This window comes from Mauremys reevesii, linkage group 14, assembly GCF_016161935.1.
Source record: "Mauremys reevesii isolate NIE-2019 linkage group 14, ASM1616193v1, whole genome shotgun sequence".
NCBI classification, from domain to species: Eukaryota; Metazoa; Chordata; order Testudines; family Geoemydidae; genus Mauremys; species Mauremys reevesii.
This window is the reverse complement of record NC_052636.1, coordinates 25283824-25301498: the sequence shown is the minus strand read 5'-3', so window position 1 is coordinate 25301498 and position 17675 is coordinate 25283824. Positions and strand designations below refer to the sequence as shown.

The window sequence follows — 17675 nt, the reverse complement described above, 5'->3', positions numbered from 1 at the left end:
GAGCCATCTGCCATGGGAGCTAGAGAGGACAGAGGCCCAGCTCCAGAACTGCTCCCACAGCCCCCAAGCTGTGCTAGAGTTGCCCTGACTTTCCAATCTGCAGATCAGTCCAGGTGTCCCCAGCCCGTGCACCCACCACACACAAACTTTGTCACAACAAACATCCCAGGATTGGGAAAGACCATCTGGGGCTGGCTGCAGTCTCCCGTTGCTGCTGTTAGGGGGGGGGTGGTCCCTCATAGAGGATACAAACATACCCAGGGGCAGAAGGGAAATGTAGTTTCTTCCAGGGGTTTGAAATGTTTGGTTTAGAGTCCTGAGCTCTGTCTTCCTGTTTGTCTCCTCCTGCCACTTTCAGATCTCTTGGAGAGACAAGGTGGGTGAGGTAATTGTTTTAGAACCAATTAAAAATACCTCTTTGCTATCCTGGGACCAACATGGGTACAACAACTTTCCCCGTTGTACCCCCTCCCCATCTCACCTCCCCCTCAGCTGAGACTGTCCCATGTGATAGGAAAATAAGGGTTCAGTCCTGTTGCTGGATTGGGTCTTGCCAGCACTAACGGGAGTGAAAGCCTGTGTGCATTAATGACAGCAGCAGCTCTGGGACTCGACACATAGGGAGAAGAGATGGGAGGGAGCAGGTTGTGTTTGTGCCAAGTGTGAGTTACTCGTGTGGGAATTCTGCACCGCTGCGTATGCACAGAATTCACGTCCAGCGCAGAATTTCTTTTTTTTTTTGAAGAAGATACGTTCTGCCTGAGAAGTGCTACAGTTCTGCCTTTCACCCACCAGAGGCCCCTGTGGCACCAGAACAGGCAGCATCCAGCTGGGTTCATCTTGGTGGGAATTTGTTGCCCCGAGCTATACCCCAAATGGGAGGAGAGTTAGTGGGTGCAACTGGGGAGAGTCCTGAGACACGGCTGCCGCTAGGGGTGGGGACAGGGTGGTCATTCTCGCCTCGCAAGAGGATGTGGAAAGGGCACAGGAGGAGCAAGTGTCCCCTATGGAGACTGCCCAGCCCCAGGTTATCCAGTCCCAGATGCTTCTTCCCCCAACATGCCCCAAACCTCTTCACCCCTCCAGCCATCAGTTACCAGGCTTCCCTCGCTGCGAGCCCTTCCTGACTGCAGAGACCCTCAGAGCCAGTCGTGTGTCAGGGCTCAGCCCTCTGGCTGCGTCCTCAGGGCACTTTCTTCCTCTCTCGGGGCACCATGCCACAGGGGCCCCACAAATTTACATTGCTCAGGCTTTGGCTTCAGCCCCGGGTGGTGGGGCTCAGGGCCCTGGACTTCAGCCTCATGCGCTGGGACTGGAGCTTTCTGCCCTGGGCCTCAGTGAGTCTAATGCTGCCCTTGCTTGGCCCCTGCCCTGAAACCTGCTAGAGGCCCCCAGGGTGCCCAGGACCCCTAGTTGAGAACCACTGCCTTACCCCACGAATCACAGCAATGTTCCGGTTACTGCCAGTCATAGAATATCAGGGTTGGAAGGAACCTCAGGAGGTATCTAGTCCAACCACCTGCTCAAAGCAGGACCAATCCTCAACTAAATCATCCCAGCCAGGGCTTAGTCAAGTCTGACCTCATGCCAAAGGACCAGTCACTTACTGAGGTCAATTGAATCTTAGATCTCACAACAAAGACAATACTTGTAGCCAGTCCTGTAATAACCTGTATTAAGACTTATTTAAAAGGAAAGGAGAGTTGTTTACAAAGTCAAAGCAGGTAATCCTATAGATGCAGATGAGTTACAGTCTTAAATTTCAAAAGGTAATAGAAGCTTCTATAATAAGCAAGCTCTGCATATTCTTTAGGACTAACCCGGCTAATCAGCTGGGGATCTCGTGCTTATGCCTAGGAACTTTGCCCCAGAGTCCAAGCAGCATACAGATAATCAGTTCATTCTGAATGGGGATGTTTATCCCCTTCCTGCCATGTGCTCTGAGCTGCAAAGTCAGCTAATGGGAAGTGAAGAGCACAACAACAGTCTTTTGTCGTCTTTCACATCGCATAATAGTGTATCTGGTGTTGATGAACCTTTCCTGCCAGGCAGGGTGTAATGCATTCAGCTGTCAATCAGCACGTCATCTAGGTAAAGTCTCTCTCCTGTCTGGTGATTTACAGAGCCACGGAGGCTCACAATGCAACTAGTCAGATATTAACCCAGGCAGCAACTCACAAGCATTCAATAAAGTGTAAGCGCATTCTTATAATCCTAATACCTAATACTAACACAGGTGAGTCAGACTGATTCCAGCGATGCGTTTGTCCCTGTTCAATGAAGACATGGGGGCTTTTGCAAGAGCAAACACCTCATCTGCCAGTGTCACAGGCAGGCTGGGCAGGGATGGTGTCTCTAGCCTCTGTTTGCCAGAAGCTGGGAATGGGTGATGGGGTGGATCATTTGAGGATTCCCTGTTCTGGTCATTCCCTCTGAAGCACCTGGCATTGGCCACTGAGCTAGACGGACCATTGGTCTGATGCAGTGGGCAGCTCTTATGTTCTTATGTCCACAGTCTGTATGAGGAGTATCTACTCATTGGGACTCACTGGGGAGCCACAGAAAGAAACAAGATGTGCTGAGGCAAGAAGGCCCAGTCTCAGAGCCCCCGGGGTCACGCTTGTCAAAAGCTAAAACTAGGCCCAGCCCATGAAAGGGGCACTCCCAGGAGAGACTCTACAAAGGCTAAAGCATCAAACAACTTAGTTAACCTGATACCTTGGGGACAGTGACAGGGAGAATCCCCAGAGTGACTCCTTTGATTTTGCTCTTCACTGGCCTTTGGTTCATAGAATCATAGAACTGGAAGTGACTTTGGAAGGTCATCTAGTCCAGTCCCCTGCACTCAAGGCAGGACTCAGTATTATCTAGACCATCCCTGAGGTGTTTGTCCAGCCTCCTCTTAAAAATCCCCAATGATGGAGATTCCACAACTTCCCTACGCTATTTGTTCTGGAGTTTAACCACTCTGACAGTTAGGAAGTGTTTTCCTAATCTCCATCCTAAATTGCCCTTGCTGCAATTTAAGGCCATTACTTCTTGTCCTATCTTCAGAGGTTAAGAACAATTTTTTCTTCCACATCCCTGTAACAACCTTTTATGTACTTGAAAACTATTATCATGACCTCTCTACTCCAGACTAAACTAACCCAATTTTTTCAATCTTCCCTCATAGGTCATGTTTTCTAGACCTTTAATCATTTTTGTTGCTCTTCTCTGAACTTTCTCCAATTTGTCCACATCTTTCCTCATATGTGGCACCCACAAATGGACACAGTACTCCAGTTATGGCCTAATCCACACAGGGTGGAGTGGAAGAATTACTGCTTGTGTCTTGCTTACAGTACTCCCTCAAATACATCCCAGAATGATGTTTGCCTTTTGCACTGTTGACTTATACTTAGCTTGTGATCCACTATGGCCCCCAGCTCCCTTTCCGCAGTGCTCTTTCCTGGGCAGGAATTTCCCATTTTGTACGTGTGCACCTGATTGTTCCTTCCTAAATGAAGCACTTTGCATTTGTCCTAATTGAATTTCATCCTATTTACTTCAGGCCTTTTCTCCAGATCATTTTGAATTTTAATCATAGAATATCAGGGTTGGAGTATCTAGTCCAATCCTCTGCTCAAAGCAGGACAAATCCCCAGACAGATTTTTTCCCCAAATCCCTAAATGGCCCCCTCAAAGATTGAACTCACAGCCTTGGTTTTAGCAGGCCGATGCTCAAACCACTGAGCTCTCCCTCCCTGGTCTATCCTCTAAAGCACTTGCAACCCCTCCCAGCTTGGTATTGTCTGCAAACTTGGTAAGTATAACAGAGGATGTTACTGGGAGGGTTTCACCGTGTCTCAGAGGGTTACACCATGGTGGGAGGGGGCTAGGCCTGTACTGGAATAAGGTCACTCTGTGCTTCACAGTGTGGCAGAACCTAGAGTGTCCATTAACAGGGAAAAATCAGGGGGAGATCAGTACGTGGAATGGACAAAAGCCCCCTCTGCATTCTCTCACATTGCCCTTCTCGTCCTGGCAGGCTACAGATTAACGTCCACGTTTTGCTCCAGATCATTTCATCCTCCCAAAGGGAAGGAAATGGCTGCAATGGAGCTGGCTCAGGTAAGGGATTCTCAGGGAGCTGGTGGTGGGATCTGCTTGGAGGGAGGAGCAGTAAATGCATAGGAGGGTAGGAGTTGCTGGAGGTGGTGGGAGGCAGGAAATATCTTGGGTGGAGAAAGGGAGGGACAGGATGTGACAAACCTGCTGAAACTTATGTAATTTAGGGTGTGATGGGTTGTCACCCGGGGTGCAGTCTGGGATGGTTCTGGGAACCGCTGTGCCTCTAACCCTCAAGCTGGGCTGGCCCTTCTCACACTGCTTTGCTGGAGATTCAGCCAGCCTCTCCAGGGCCTGTTATCACCCAACACGACAGCAGGTGGCGCCATGCATCCAACTGAGCTACCTGAGTGCTTTGCCTGAGCCACTCAAGGACAGACAGACGACAACAGCCAATTTCCCAGCTCCCCAACCTTGCACACCTGCTGTAGTATAAATTTAGAATTATACCATCTTATAGTGCACAGGGATCTGTATAATGTAAGCTCATTAATATAGTTCGCCTTCCTCGATATGGGAAAGATGTGCACAACAAGCCTGTGCTAACCAAGCTCAGCTTTTCCCAAACACTTCATTCAAAATGCACTGATTAAGATAAAGCATAAAACAAGTTTATTAATGGCAGAAAGGTAGATTTTAAGTAATTATTGTTAGAACAAAAAAGGAGCCGGTTGATCCAGAGGCGGATATGAATACAGGCTTCTTTATTGTGTTACTTGTTCCCCTTGACCCAACTATCGAGTAAGTACTGGATAAGTTACATCACACGCCTTTTATCTAAGTTTGTATGTAAACACCTACATCCGTTACAACACCCCAAAACCCCTTATTAAGTAGTAGAAACACTCATACAATTAGTATACCCACCTATCCACTGTCACAGTATTACACATATCATAGAGGCATTTTTACCTTGAAAATACTGTTCTTTGCAATAACGTGTTGCTACAAATTTCCCTAAACAGCAGTTCTCAGGGTATGGAGGAAGGGTCAATGAGCAGTTCTCGGGGAGGGAGGAAGGGGCCATAAGCCAGGGCTTGTTTATGTAGCTGGGAAAGGAAGGGGAAGGGGGAGATAACATTTCTTTTACTTTCTTTCACACAAAGGACATTCATTCCAGCAACTACACTTCTCATGCAGCTGCATCAATGTCAATTCTTACAAGCAACAGAGAGAGAAAAAATATGGCAACTTATTTGTTAAGCAAAGAATTACTGCCTGCTTATGCCTTTGTCCCCAATGCATGTCAGCACATTAGCAGCTTCCCAGCTGTTTTACTGAACCCTAACGTATCCCAACAATTCTAAGTGATAGCAAACAGATCAAAGCAGATTACTTAGCAGATAACCAAAAACTCAAACTAAGCCTAACATACTAGATGGATAGAATTTGAATTAGCAATTTCTCACCTGACTGATGGTACAAGCAGTCCCCCAAGTTTCCATACACAAGCTAGAAATCCCTTTACCCTGGGACCAGCAGTTCCCCCAGTTCAGTCTTTGTTCCTCAAGTGTTTCCAGGAGTTCTCTTGTGTGGGGTGTGACATCATCTCTTGGCCTCATTCCCCACCTTATGTAGCTTTTCCATATGGCAGGAACCATTTGTTCCAAACTCAGTTCCCAGTCCAGTTTGTGGAAAAATACAGGTACCAAAATGGAGTTCGTTGTCATGTGGTCTAGTCACATGTCCTAGCATGTCCTGCTGAGTCATAGTAGCCATGACTCATAGGCTGGCTGAAACATTCACAGGAAGGCTAAGCTCTTCCACGATCCATTCTCTTTGTTGATAAGCCATCAGCTCTGTCTGGCTTCTTCATTGTTGTACCTGAAAGGCTCGTTGTGGGTGTTACCCAGAGTAAGCACCTTTGAAATACAGATACAGAGTCAATATCCATAACTTCAAATACAAACATGATCCATGCACACAAATAGGATAATCATATTCAGCACATGACACATCTTGCACAAAATGCATTATAATTATGTCCTAATCATATTATAACCATACCACTATGATGAATATGGGGTGTAGTGTCAGATAGGGCCTAATTTCAAGGGATTTGGGAATGGAACTTCTCCTCTTTGTGGAACAGGAAATAACCCTCCAGCCAGGGCTGGGACAACTTCTCTGACTCCCAGTGCTGGAGCCTGAATCTACTGCCACTTCATTAGTTACCACCACCCGCAATCTTTGTGGTACTGCAAACTTCATCCGTGATGATTTTATATTCTGTTCTAGGTCATTGATAAGAATGTTAAATAGCACACGGGCAAAAGCAATCCTTGTGGGAACCCGCTAGAAAGAAATCCACTTGACCATGGTTCCCCATTTACAATCCCAGTTTTATTCTATTTAATGTATGCCGTGTTTATTGTGTATCATTCTAGTTTTTTAGTCAAAATATTGTGCTGAATCAAGTCATATGCCTTACAGAAGTCTAGATATATTACATCAATAATATTAACTGCAACCAAACTTTTGATCTCATCTAATAAGGATATCCTTATTTTCTCTAAACCTTTGTTAACAGGTACTAATTATATTACCTTCCTTTAATTCTTTATTAACAAAATCCAGTATCGACTGCTCCATTATTTTGCTCAGTATTGATATCAGACTGACACTCTTGTAATTAGCTGGGTCATCTCTTTTACACTTTTAGTATTGGCACAGCATTAGCTTAATTCCAGTCTTCTGGAATTTTCCTGTGTTCCAAGTCCTAATTACAATCAACATTAATAGTCCACCACGCTCCTCCACCAGGTCTTTCAAAACTCTTGGATACAAGTTATCTGGACCTGCTTATTTAAACATGTCTAACTGTAATAGCTGCTGTTTAATGTCCTTGTGAGTTCTTGTTGGAATGGAAGGAGTGTCGTCGTCAACATCTTATGATACAAGTACAGCATCTGTTTTTCTCCAAATCCAGGAGAGAACACTTATTGAACACTTTTACCTCTTCTGCATTATTTTTGATAATTCTGCCATTTCCGTCTAGTAATTTATCACTACCATTGTTAGGATTAATATACTTTTCAAAACTTCCTTCTTATTTTCATTGATTGGTCATTGATTTCTGATAGCTTCCTTGACGAGGCGGTTCTGGCGGGACCCAACTGAGAGTGCCAATTCAGGACCACTTGCTCAAACAGGGCAGTCACAGCCCTAGGCTGGGGTTTTTCCACCTCTAAGGCAAACCAAACCAGCCAGACAAAGAGGACTTCGGTTTCACCCCACTGGCTAACCACAAGTCACACGAGCAATTTCCTTAGACACTCCAGTCTCCCAGTATCACCACCAGTGCCACCCGTCCCGGGGAGGAATGGTTATGAAAACCAACACCCCAATAAAAGAAAAAGGTTCTCTCGATTCCAAAGAATCAAGCCCCAGACCCAGGTCAATATACACATCAGATCTTACCCACAAATCACGCTGTTGCCAATCCTTTAAAATCTAAAGGTTTATTCATAAAAGGAAAAAGGTAGAGATGAGAGGTAGCATTGGTTAAATGGAATTAATTACATCCAGTAATGGCAAAGTTCTTAGTTCAGGCTTGTAGCAGTGGTGGCATAAACTGCAGGTTCAAATCAAGTCTCTGGAGAACATCCCCCGCTGGAATGGGTCATCAGTCCCTTGTGTAGAGCTTCAGCATGTAGCAAAGTCCCTCCAGAGGTAGAAGCAGGATTGAAGAAAAGATGGAGATGAGGCATTAGCCTTATATAGGCTTTTCAGGTGTAAGAACCTCTTTGTCCTTACTGTGGAAAATTACAGCAAAATGGAGTCTGAGGTCACATGGGCCAGTCCTGCATACTTTGCTGAGTCACAAGGGTGTCTGCCTTCTCTCCATGGGTCAGTTGTGTAGCTGATGGTCCTTAATGGGCCATCAAGCAGGCTAGGCAGAGCTAACACCAACTTGTCTGGGATGTCTCCCAGAAGCACAGCACCAGCTTGAAATACAGACAGTATGGAGCTAATATTCATAACTTCAACTACAAAATGATACATACATACAGACAGCATAATCATAACCAGCAACCCATAACCTGGTCTTAGACACCTCATATTGACCCCCTTTACATCAGATTTGGTGCCACTACAGGACCTTGGTTGCAACCCATGTTCTATATGGTCCCAATTTATATCAGTAACGTCACACTTCCCTTACCAATTTTCTACAATTATGACCTTCGAACTCAGGGGGAGCAACCTTTCAGAAGTCTTCATTTATTCACTCTAATTTAAGGTTTTGAGTGCCAGTAATACATTTTAACATTTTTAGAAGATCTTTCTCTGTCTATAATATATAACTAAACTATTGTTGTATGTAAAGTAAATAAGGCTTTTAAAATGTTTAAGAAACTTCATTTAAAATTAAATTAAAATGCAGAGCCCCCCCGGACTGGTGGCCAGGACCCGGGCATTGTGAGTGCCACTTAAAATCAGCTTGCGTGCTGCCTTCAGCACCCGTGCCATAGGTTGCCTACCCTGTTCTAACTAATATTCTTTACTACTGACTTCCCTTTTCTTTCTTATATTTTATTTGGGAGTGTTTCCTACCAGGAGCCATTAGTAGGGTCCAGAGCCAGCCCCATCTCCTATATCAAGCTCTGGCTAGTAGGTATGTGATAAACGTGAAGACCCTGCCTCTGTCTGTCAGCTGGGAGACACAAAGGTTCTCTCTTTCTACCCTCTGATGCCGCCTGTTTGTTCTAGGCAAGGTGGGGTGGGACTCTGTTAACATGTGCCTCCCGGAGCTTCCATTTCCCTGGTGCTGCTGTTCCGTGAATAGTGGGGTTGTGAGTGGAGCAGCAGGTACTGAGTGTTGGACTCTTGCTCTTTCAGGGGCCAGTGACCTTCGAGGAGGTGGCTGTGTATTTCACCAAGGGGGAATGGGCACTACTGGACCCTGTTCAGAGAGCCCTCTACAGGGATGTCATGCAGGAGAACTATGAGACGGTGACCTCGCTGGGTAAGGAGTCCTGTCCCCTGGGTTATTAGAAGCTGTGGGGTCTCTGAAGAACCTGAGTAGTAATAACTGTATACATTTGTTCGTCATACAAGTTTTGACAAGTTTCCTTGCCCCCCCTTTTTTTGCCTTATCTCCCACCCACTAGTATCATTTTTGGATATGTGCCTTTTTGGTGCCGTCAGTCATTTTAAAATTGCATTGAATGTATCCTTATTGAATACATTCATAACTACATTAATAACTGCAGCTTTCATGCCTTTTCCTCATTTTAAGAGGAAAATATGCTGCCTGTAGAATTCTAAATTGAGTAAATAGGTGTGTGACTCATGCCTGGCTTGTGTGACAGTCAGATGAGCTCTTTTAGGAGAGCGTGTAATGTTGCCGTTCAGGATCCCATGGGTGAAGGGATAAGCGAGCCATGGGAGGAACGGAGACGGGGGGTAGTAGATATGCCAGGACATGGGGCGGGTGTGTGCAGGCTTAGAGCTAAGAAGCAGCAGGGAGGTAGGAGGCTGTGAGAGACGAGGAGAAAATACAAGAAGTTCTCAAGGTGCCGGGAGGTGGTGCTGGCTGAGAGTAATGGGAAGAAGCGGAGGGGAATGTGGAGGACGGGCACCCTGGACGTGGGGTGGGTGGGTCTGTGGGAGGGAGGAGAGGTTTGGGGATCTGGAGCTGTGGGGGATCCCAGACCTTTAACCCCAAATCCCTACCGAAGCCTTGTTGCTTTAGAGCCTCCACTCCAGTTTTATTTCTGTTCAGTTTCACTTTATTATACATTTTTCCCCCAAATATTATTATTTTAACACTTGACCTCCCTCTCCCACTCATTACCCCCCTCCTCACATAACCTCCCCATCTCTGTGCACAGAGACCCGGCCACCGATCCTGAGTCCTTGCTGCATCCTCCCTCCCAGAGCAGGGCCCCTACCCAGGCACAAATGGGCACTTCGTTGATGATGTCACAGGCTGGTATAGTCTGTACAATTCTTACACCTATAAGATTACATATTCCGAAGCCCTTCACACCAGTCGGGCTTATCTCTATACGCCGATACAGTCTGTTCCCTTCCCAGCTCTGATGCTGCAGAGCCTTGCCTGTGTCCCTGTTCCCGTTCGCCCCCTAACCAACATTCATGGGGCCTCATCTGGAGCACTGTGTCCAGTTTTGGGCCCAACACTATAAGAAGGATGTGGAAAAATTGGAAAGCATCCAGCGGGGGGCAACAAAAATGGTTAGGGGACTGAAACACATGACTTCTGAGGAGAGGCTGAGGAACTGGGATTATTTAGTCTGCAGAAGAGAAGAATGAGGGGATTTGATAGCTGCTTTCAACTATCTGAAAGGGGGTTCCAAAGAGGATGGATCTAGAGTGCGTCTTCACTACCGCCGGATCGGCGGGTAGCAATCGATTTCTCGGAGTTCGATATATCGCGTCTCATCTAGACGTGATATATTGAACTCCGAACGCGCTCCTGTCGACTCCGGAACTCCACCACCGCGAACGGCGGTGGCGGAGTCGGCAGAGGAGCATGAGCGTCGATCCGCGCCGTGAGGACGGGTAAGTAATTCGAACTAAGGTATTCGACTTCAGCTACGCTATTCGGCGTAGCTGAAGTTGCGTCTGCTAGATCGAACTCCCCAGTGTAGACCAGGCCTAGACTGTTCTCAGTGGTAGCAGATGACAGAATAAAGAGTAATGATTTCAAGTTGCAATGGGAGAGGTTTAGGTTGGATATTAGGAAACACTATTTCACTAGGAGGGTGGTGAAGCCCTGGGATGAGTTCCCCACGGAGGTGGTGGAATCTCCTTCCTTAGAGGTTTTTAAGGTCAGGCTTGACAAAGCCTTGGCTGGGATGATATAGTTGGGGATTGTCCTGCTTTGAGCAGGGTGGGACTAGATGACCTCCTGAGGTCCTTCCAACCCTGATATTCTATTATTCCAATTTCCTTCCCCCCTCCAGTTTGACCCCATTTATAGAGTAATAGTCTCAGCTATACCTTAACCAATAATTGTGCTGAAATTTAACTAACCAATTCTAACATATTGTGACATAATTCTCTAACCCAGGCGTCGGCCACCTTTCAGAATTGGTGTGCTGAGTCTTCATTTATTCACTCTAATTTAAGATTTCATGTGCCAATAATACATTTTAACGTTTTTAGAAAGTCTCTTTCTATAAGTCTATAATACATAATTGAACTATTGTATGTAAAGTCAGTAAGGTTTTTAAAATGTTTAAGAAGCTTCATTTAAAATTAATTAAAAATGCAGAGCCTTCTGGACCGGTGGCCAGGACCTGGGCAGTGTGAGTGCCACTGAAAATCAGCTTGTGTGCCGCCATAGGTTGCCTACTCCTGCTCTAACCAATTATAAACCACTACCCTAATTAACTTACACCTGGCAACATTAATTATACAGGAGAGAGAAACAATTAGAGAACCAGACCGATTAACAATGTAAAAGTGGTGGCCATAAAGATAAAGCAATACAGAAATGAGGGTTTCACAACCACAACCATAGATAAGTGATTATTTGCCAGACAGAATGCTATCAAATTAAGGTTTCTTTAACCATCTTAAGATCCAGACAGGACTGTCTTCCTAACAGCCCAATAGCACCTTATTTCAGTGTGACTGGTTTGGGATGTGAGGATGTGACCCTTCGCTTCCCAGCTTATGGCTGCCCCTGCTTAGCCAAAGGCCTTAGCCTAAGAACAAGGCCTCAGGCTGTCCTAGTGAGAGAAGGCCCAGACACAGGCACACTGTGATTTTGATTCTTTGTTTTCATACTCCTGTAACTAGCTAACTGATACAAATACACCTAAGTGTGTGGGAAGGCTTTGCAGGCAGGCCTGAATATCGCCATTCTAACAGAGGGTTCTACCCCTTCCCCCATGCTGTGTCTGTCTTGTCTATTTAGACTGTAAATTCTTCAGAGCACGGGCCATCTACTATTCTGCATTTGTACTGTGCCTAGCACAATGGAGACACACTGTTAGTTGGTCCTTAGGCACTTAGGTAATGCGTATGATTAATAATAATAATAACTCTCCTGCCACTTGGAGCCAAGGAAGCTGGTCTTGGGATGTTACTGCTTAAAAATGATCTGAGCTTAAAACCATGGACTATTCTTTGTGACAAGTATCCCACAAATTCCACCGACCTCCCTTGTTTTCTTTGTCTGGCATAGGGTTTCTAAATTCCAAACCTGATGTGGTCTCACAGCTTGAACGAGGAAGAGCCGTGGGTCCTGGACCTCCAGGGTTCTGAGAAAGAAGTGCTTCCAAGAGCTGCCTGCACAGGTGAGGACTTAGTTAAAGCAAGTCAAAACTGTCCGTGAATACACGAAACATTCGGGATGCCCTACAAAGACTTTGTGAGCTCTCCAAGTTCAGGATTGTTCCCTGCAGATGTGGAATAATTAGGCAGATGTCACTCATGGCTTCCCACCTATCCTGACTAACAACTGGCAGCAGATCCTATCTGATCCCAGTTTCCCCTGCATGTTCTGGTGAAATGCAGACCAAAACTGATCCCTTGCTCTCTCCTTTGGGAAAATCAGCTCCTGATAGGTTTGATCTCTCCTGCACATATTTTGGTTTGTTCATCCCTTTTGAAATTCCTGTCTCTGACATTTCCTTTCTCTCAGGCACAGGGAGTGACCTATGCCTGGATTCTCTCTGTCTCCCATCAGGTGATAGGATGGTGCGTGAGACTGAGGAGCAGAAACCCCAGCAGGAAGATGCTGAGCAAGGAGAACCATATGAGACATTATCAGGAAGACCCAAAAGGAATGTTTCCAGGAGTTGTGCACTCCAAGAAAAAGTAAAAGCCTCTGAGACTCAGCAGAGGCCAGAGGAGAACTTCAGTAGCCACTCAGCCCTTATTACACATGAGAGAATCAACTTGGAAGAGACACACTACATATGCCACGAGTGCGGGAAAAGCTTCAATCGGCGCTCACACCTTATCACACATCAGAGAATCCACACAGGGGAGCTGCCCTACACGTGCTCTGAGTGCGGGAAAAGCTTCAATCGGCGCTCACACCTTATCACGCATCAGAGAATCCACACAGGGGAGCTGCCCTACACGTGCTCTGAGTGCGGGAAAAGCTTCAATCAGCGCTCAAGTCTTATTAGACATCAGATAATCCACACAGGGGAGAAACCCTACACGTGCTCTGAGTGCGGGAAAAGCTTCAATCGGCGCTCACACCTTTTCAGACATCAGAGAATCCACACAGGAGGGATGCCGTACACATGCGCTGAGTGCAGGAAAAGCTTCAATCAGCGCTCAATCCTTATCAGACATCAGAGAATCCACACAGGGGAGCTGCCCTACACATGCTCTGAGTGTGGGAAAAGCTTCAGTCTGCGCTTACGCCTTATCACGCATCAGAGAATCCACACAGGGGAGAATCCCTTCACGTGCTCTGAGTGTGGGAAAAGCTTCAATCGGCGCTCACACCTTATCACGCATCAGAGAATCCACACAGGGGAGAAGCCCTACACATGTTCTGAGTGTGGGAAAAGCTTCAATCAGTGCTCAATCCTTATCACACATCAGAGAATCCACACAGGAGAGAAGCCCTACACATGCACTGAGTGCGGGAAAAGCTTCAGTCACCGCTCTTCCCTTATCACACATCAGAGAATCCACACAGGAGAGAAGCCCTACACGTGCGCTGAGTGCGGGAAAAGCTTCAGTCAGCGCTCAACCCTTATCACACATCAGAGAATCCACACATGAGAGACGCCCTACACGTGCTCTGAGTGCGGGAAAAGCTTCAGTCGGCGCTCAAACCTTATCACACATCGGAGAATCCACACATGAGAGATCCCCTACACATGCTCTGAGTGCGGGGAAAGTTTCATTGAGCACTCAGACTTTGTCCGACATCGTAGAATCCACAGTGGAGAGAGACCCTACACATGCTCTGCATTTGGGAAAAGCTTCAATCAGATGTCATTCCCTATTAGATATCAGAAAATCCAAATGGGAGAGAACTGTAAGAAATGCCTTTATTAGGGCTTCCCAAAGATTTGTTTTTTAAAAAAATCACATTTGCTAATTCCAGTATAGTGATCTTTGCACCATCTTCACTGTGGTCTCTCAGCTCTGCCAGATGAGTTGCCTGCTTCTGCCTTTTGCAGCTCACCCTCCTTTGGGGTCAGTCCTGTGATCTTTTCTATCAGCTCCTTTCCTTTTGACTTGTAGGAGCGTGTGTCCCTCCAGCCAGGAATTTCATTAGCTCCAGGTGCGGGAGAGAGGGTTGATGCCAACAAGCTACCCTGAGGCAAAAGTTACCTGTGCCTTACATCCACTAGGACTGTACATGGAATTGGGTGCTCAAGTTAGTGATTCTGGTATAAAAAGACAATTATAGTTGTAGAGCAGAAGCAGCCCAGGGAGTGAACCTAACAGACAATGATCAAGTGATCTCTCTCCTGCCATCCATCTCCATCCTCTGACAAACAGAGGCTAGGGACACCATTCCTTACCCATCCTGGCTAATAGCCATTAATGGACTTAACCTCCATGAATTTATCCAGTTTTCTTTTAAACCCTATTATAGTCCTAGCCTTCACAACCTCCTCAGGCAAGGAGTTCCACAAGTTGACTATGCGCTGTGTGAAGAAAAACTTCCTTTTATTTGTTTTAAACCTGCTGCCTATTAATTCCATTTGGTGGCCCCTAGTTCTTGTATTATGGGAGTAAGTAAATAACTTTTCCTTATCTACTTTCTCAACATCACTCATGATTTTATATACCTCTATCACAGGCCTGCACAACATGCGGCCGCGGAGCCTCACTGTGCGGCCCGCCGAGATTCTAAATCCCCGCCTGTGCTCTGCGGGCAGTCCAGAGCCCTTTGAATCCCAGCCACGGCAGGAATCAAAGGACTCTGGGCTGCCTGCAGGAACAAGGATCCCAGAGCCTTTTAAATCCTAGCCGCGGCCGGGAATCAGAGGGCTCTGCACTGCCCGCAGGGGCAGGGAGCCAGGCCCTTTAAATCCCAGCCGCGGCCAGGAGTCAGAGGGCTCTGGGCTCCCCTGACTGCCAGCAGCCCAGAGCCCTTTGAATTCCAGCCCCTGGTCGCTGATTGCCCCCTCCCACCCCCTATCTAAGCACCACTGGTCTTTGTCCCTGATTACCCCCTCCCGAGACCCCTGCCCTTGGGTCCCCAGCCCCTATCTAAGCCTCCCTTCTCCTTGTCCCCAACTGCCCCCTCCTGAGACCCCACCCAACTTCCCCCAGGACCCCACCCCTACCTGTCCTTGATAAACCTCCTGGATTCCCATGCCTAGCCTATTGCTGCCTGTCCCCTGACTGCCCCTCTGAACCTCTGCCCCATCCAACCCCCCTTGCTCCTTGTCCCTTGACTGCCCCCCGGAACCTCCTACCCCTTCTCCAACCCCCAAACTGCTTACTGTGCCACTCAGACCAGCGTGTCTGGCTCCATGCAGCTCCAGACACTTTGCTGCTATGCTCCCCCATGGAGCCCACAGGCCCCCTCCCCAGCACCTGCTTTCCAGATATGAACACCTCAAAATTCAGGAGTGCTCAAGCTCGGTTTGGGCAGCTGTTACTTCATGTCTCCCAAATCAAATATACTGATCCACTGTAACTTGCTGTAGAAAAAGTAGGATAAAATTGAGCAAGAAATGCTTATTAGGACTGGAATTGCTATTTTCAACAGCCATTGCCTTTTTGTTCCTTTGAAAGGAAGACAGTGATATTGCATTGGCAAATTCCCCATAGAAAGAAAGAGTGGAACAAAAGAATAATAAAGGCACCTCAACTTTTCCTCATTTATGGAGGACAGTCTTATAATATGCATCCAGATATCTTCCAATCACACAAGCTGAAAATTGTTCCACTTTACTGCAGCTCTGTAACCATATGGGAACCAATCCTGTCTGTGTTTTGTGCACATCCAAAATTCGGCTGAATGACCCACCCTGGGAGCGAGTTACCAGTGACCCAGGGCTGGGGCAGCAGAGGGCACTGGTGAGGGGAGCCCAGGGCTGGGGCAGCAGCAGGGTGGAGGAGGGCACTGGTGGGGAGAAAGGGAAGCCCAGCGCTGGGGTGGCAGGGTGTGTGTGGGTGGGAGAGCCCAGGACTGGGGCAGCAGGAGGGTATGGGGAGCCCAGAGCTGGGAAGGGGACCGCCACAATTTTTTTGCTTGGGACAGCAAAAACCTAGAGCTGGCCCTGCTGGGTTCCCCAGCCGCCGGAGCCCAGGCCCTTTAATTTGACCCTGAGGGCTCCCAGCCACCTCTTGAGCTGGGAGCCCCAGGTTGATTTAAAATAAAGTATCACCTCCCCATCCCCAACCTTCCTTTTTGGCCCACAGCTGTTTTGGTGGGGCGGCACTGGGAAGGAGGGTTTGTTTCCGCAGGGCTGGGCGGCTCTGGGGTGGGGTGTTTCCTCGGGCTGGGAGATTTCAGCCCTCGGCTGTTTTCTTTGGAGGAATGTGGCCCTCGCCGCTTTACGAGTTGTGCAGGCCTGATTTATTGTCTCTCTGTTCTCTCCTTCTTCTCCCCAATTCCTCCCCCAATGTCTCTGCCTTTCTCCTCTTGCTCCCTCTCCCTGCCCTTTCCAGGAACTCTCAGTCTACAGCATTTAGGACAAGCCAGAGCTCCCATGTTCTGCACATGAGCCTGTGTCAGAGGACGTGTGACCCAGTCAGAACCAGTAACCACATCAATATGACCCTTTATGGGCGACTTCTCTGCCTGCTCTGCAATTTACATCTCTCCCCCCGCTTCCTCCCCCCCCCCCCACCGCAAACAGGGTGGGTACAGCTCTGACTGAGAGGCCTAACAGGAGAAATTTCAGCCCAAAGACAAATTTGTGTGAAATGCTGAGAAGTGAAGAGCCCCCTTCCTCTCCCCCAAATCCCCAGAACTCTAGTGTCACCCCCATGGCATCAGCACAGGGAACCCAGTGAAATGGGGTTACAGAATACAAGGGGGAGGGAGCAGGGGAGAGAGGTGAGAGGGACACTCTCGCTCTCCTTCTCTCTTAGACTCTTTCCTTCCAGGAGCTGCAGTCACAGCAGGGAGGGGTTTGTCTCTTTATTAGGGATCCCTCTGTGTCACGGAGGCTGCACAAGTCATAGATTCTGTGACTTCTGCAGTGGCCACTGCAGCTGACTCCGTGGCTGCCCCAGCAGCTGGCCTGGGGACAGCCTGAGCAGTGGTTTCAAGGGTGGCAGGAGCAGCCACAGCTCAGTGGCTCCTGGCACCTGTCCCGAGGTGGCCGGAGCAGGGCTGGCCTCTGGGGCTCCCCTCACCAGGCAGCATCTGGAGCGGCAGTGGGTCCCCGGGGCTTCTCCCCCAGTACATGGTGCCACGGGCCCCCTGGACTCCCTGCGCCCACAGCTGGTGCCACGGACCCCTGGGCCTCCCTCCCCACGATTCAATGCGGGGTATTTATGGTATAAGTCATGGCCGGGTCATGGGCAATGAGCTTTTGGGTTTTGCCCGTGATCTGTCCATGACATTTACTAAAAATACCCGTGATTAAATCTTCACCTTCCTCATTATCGATCAAATAAATCGAAACGCCTCCACCTGCAAGTGGATT

General features: G+C 47.8%; 1 protein-coding gene across 1 annotated transcript in view; it reads left to right on the top strand.

Moving 5' to 3' along the window:
• The window catches only part of LOC120381565 (zinc finger protein 850-like), a 158116-nt gene extending 144283 nt beyond the window's left edge, over positions 1-13833 (top strand). The window contains exon 4 of the mRNA XM_039499736.1: positions 13058-13833. Coding sequence (XP_039355670.1) covers positions 13058-13833 — 776 coding nt within the window. The remainder of the gene's footprint in view (positions 1-13057) is intronic.
• Positions 13834-17675: the final 3842 nt, after the last annotated feature.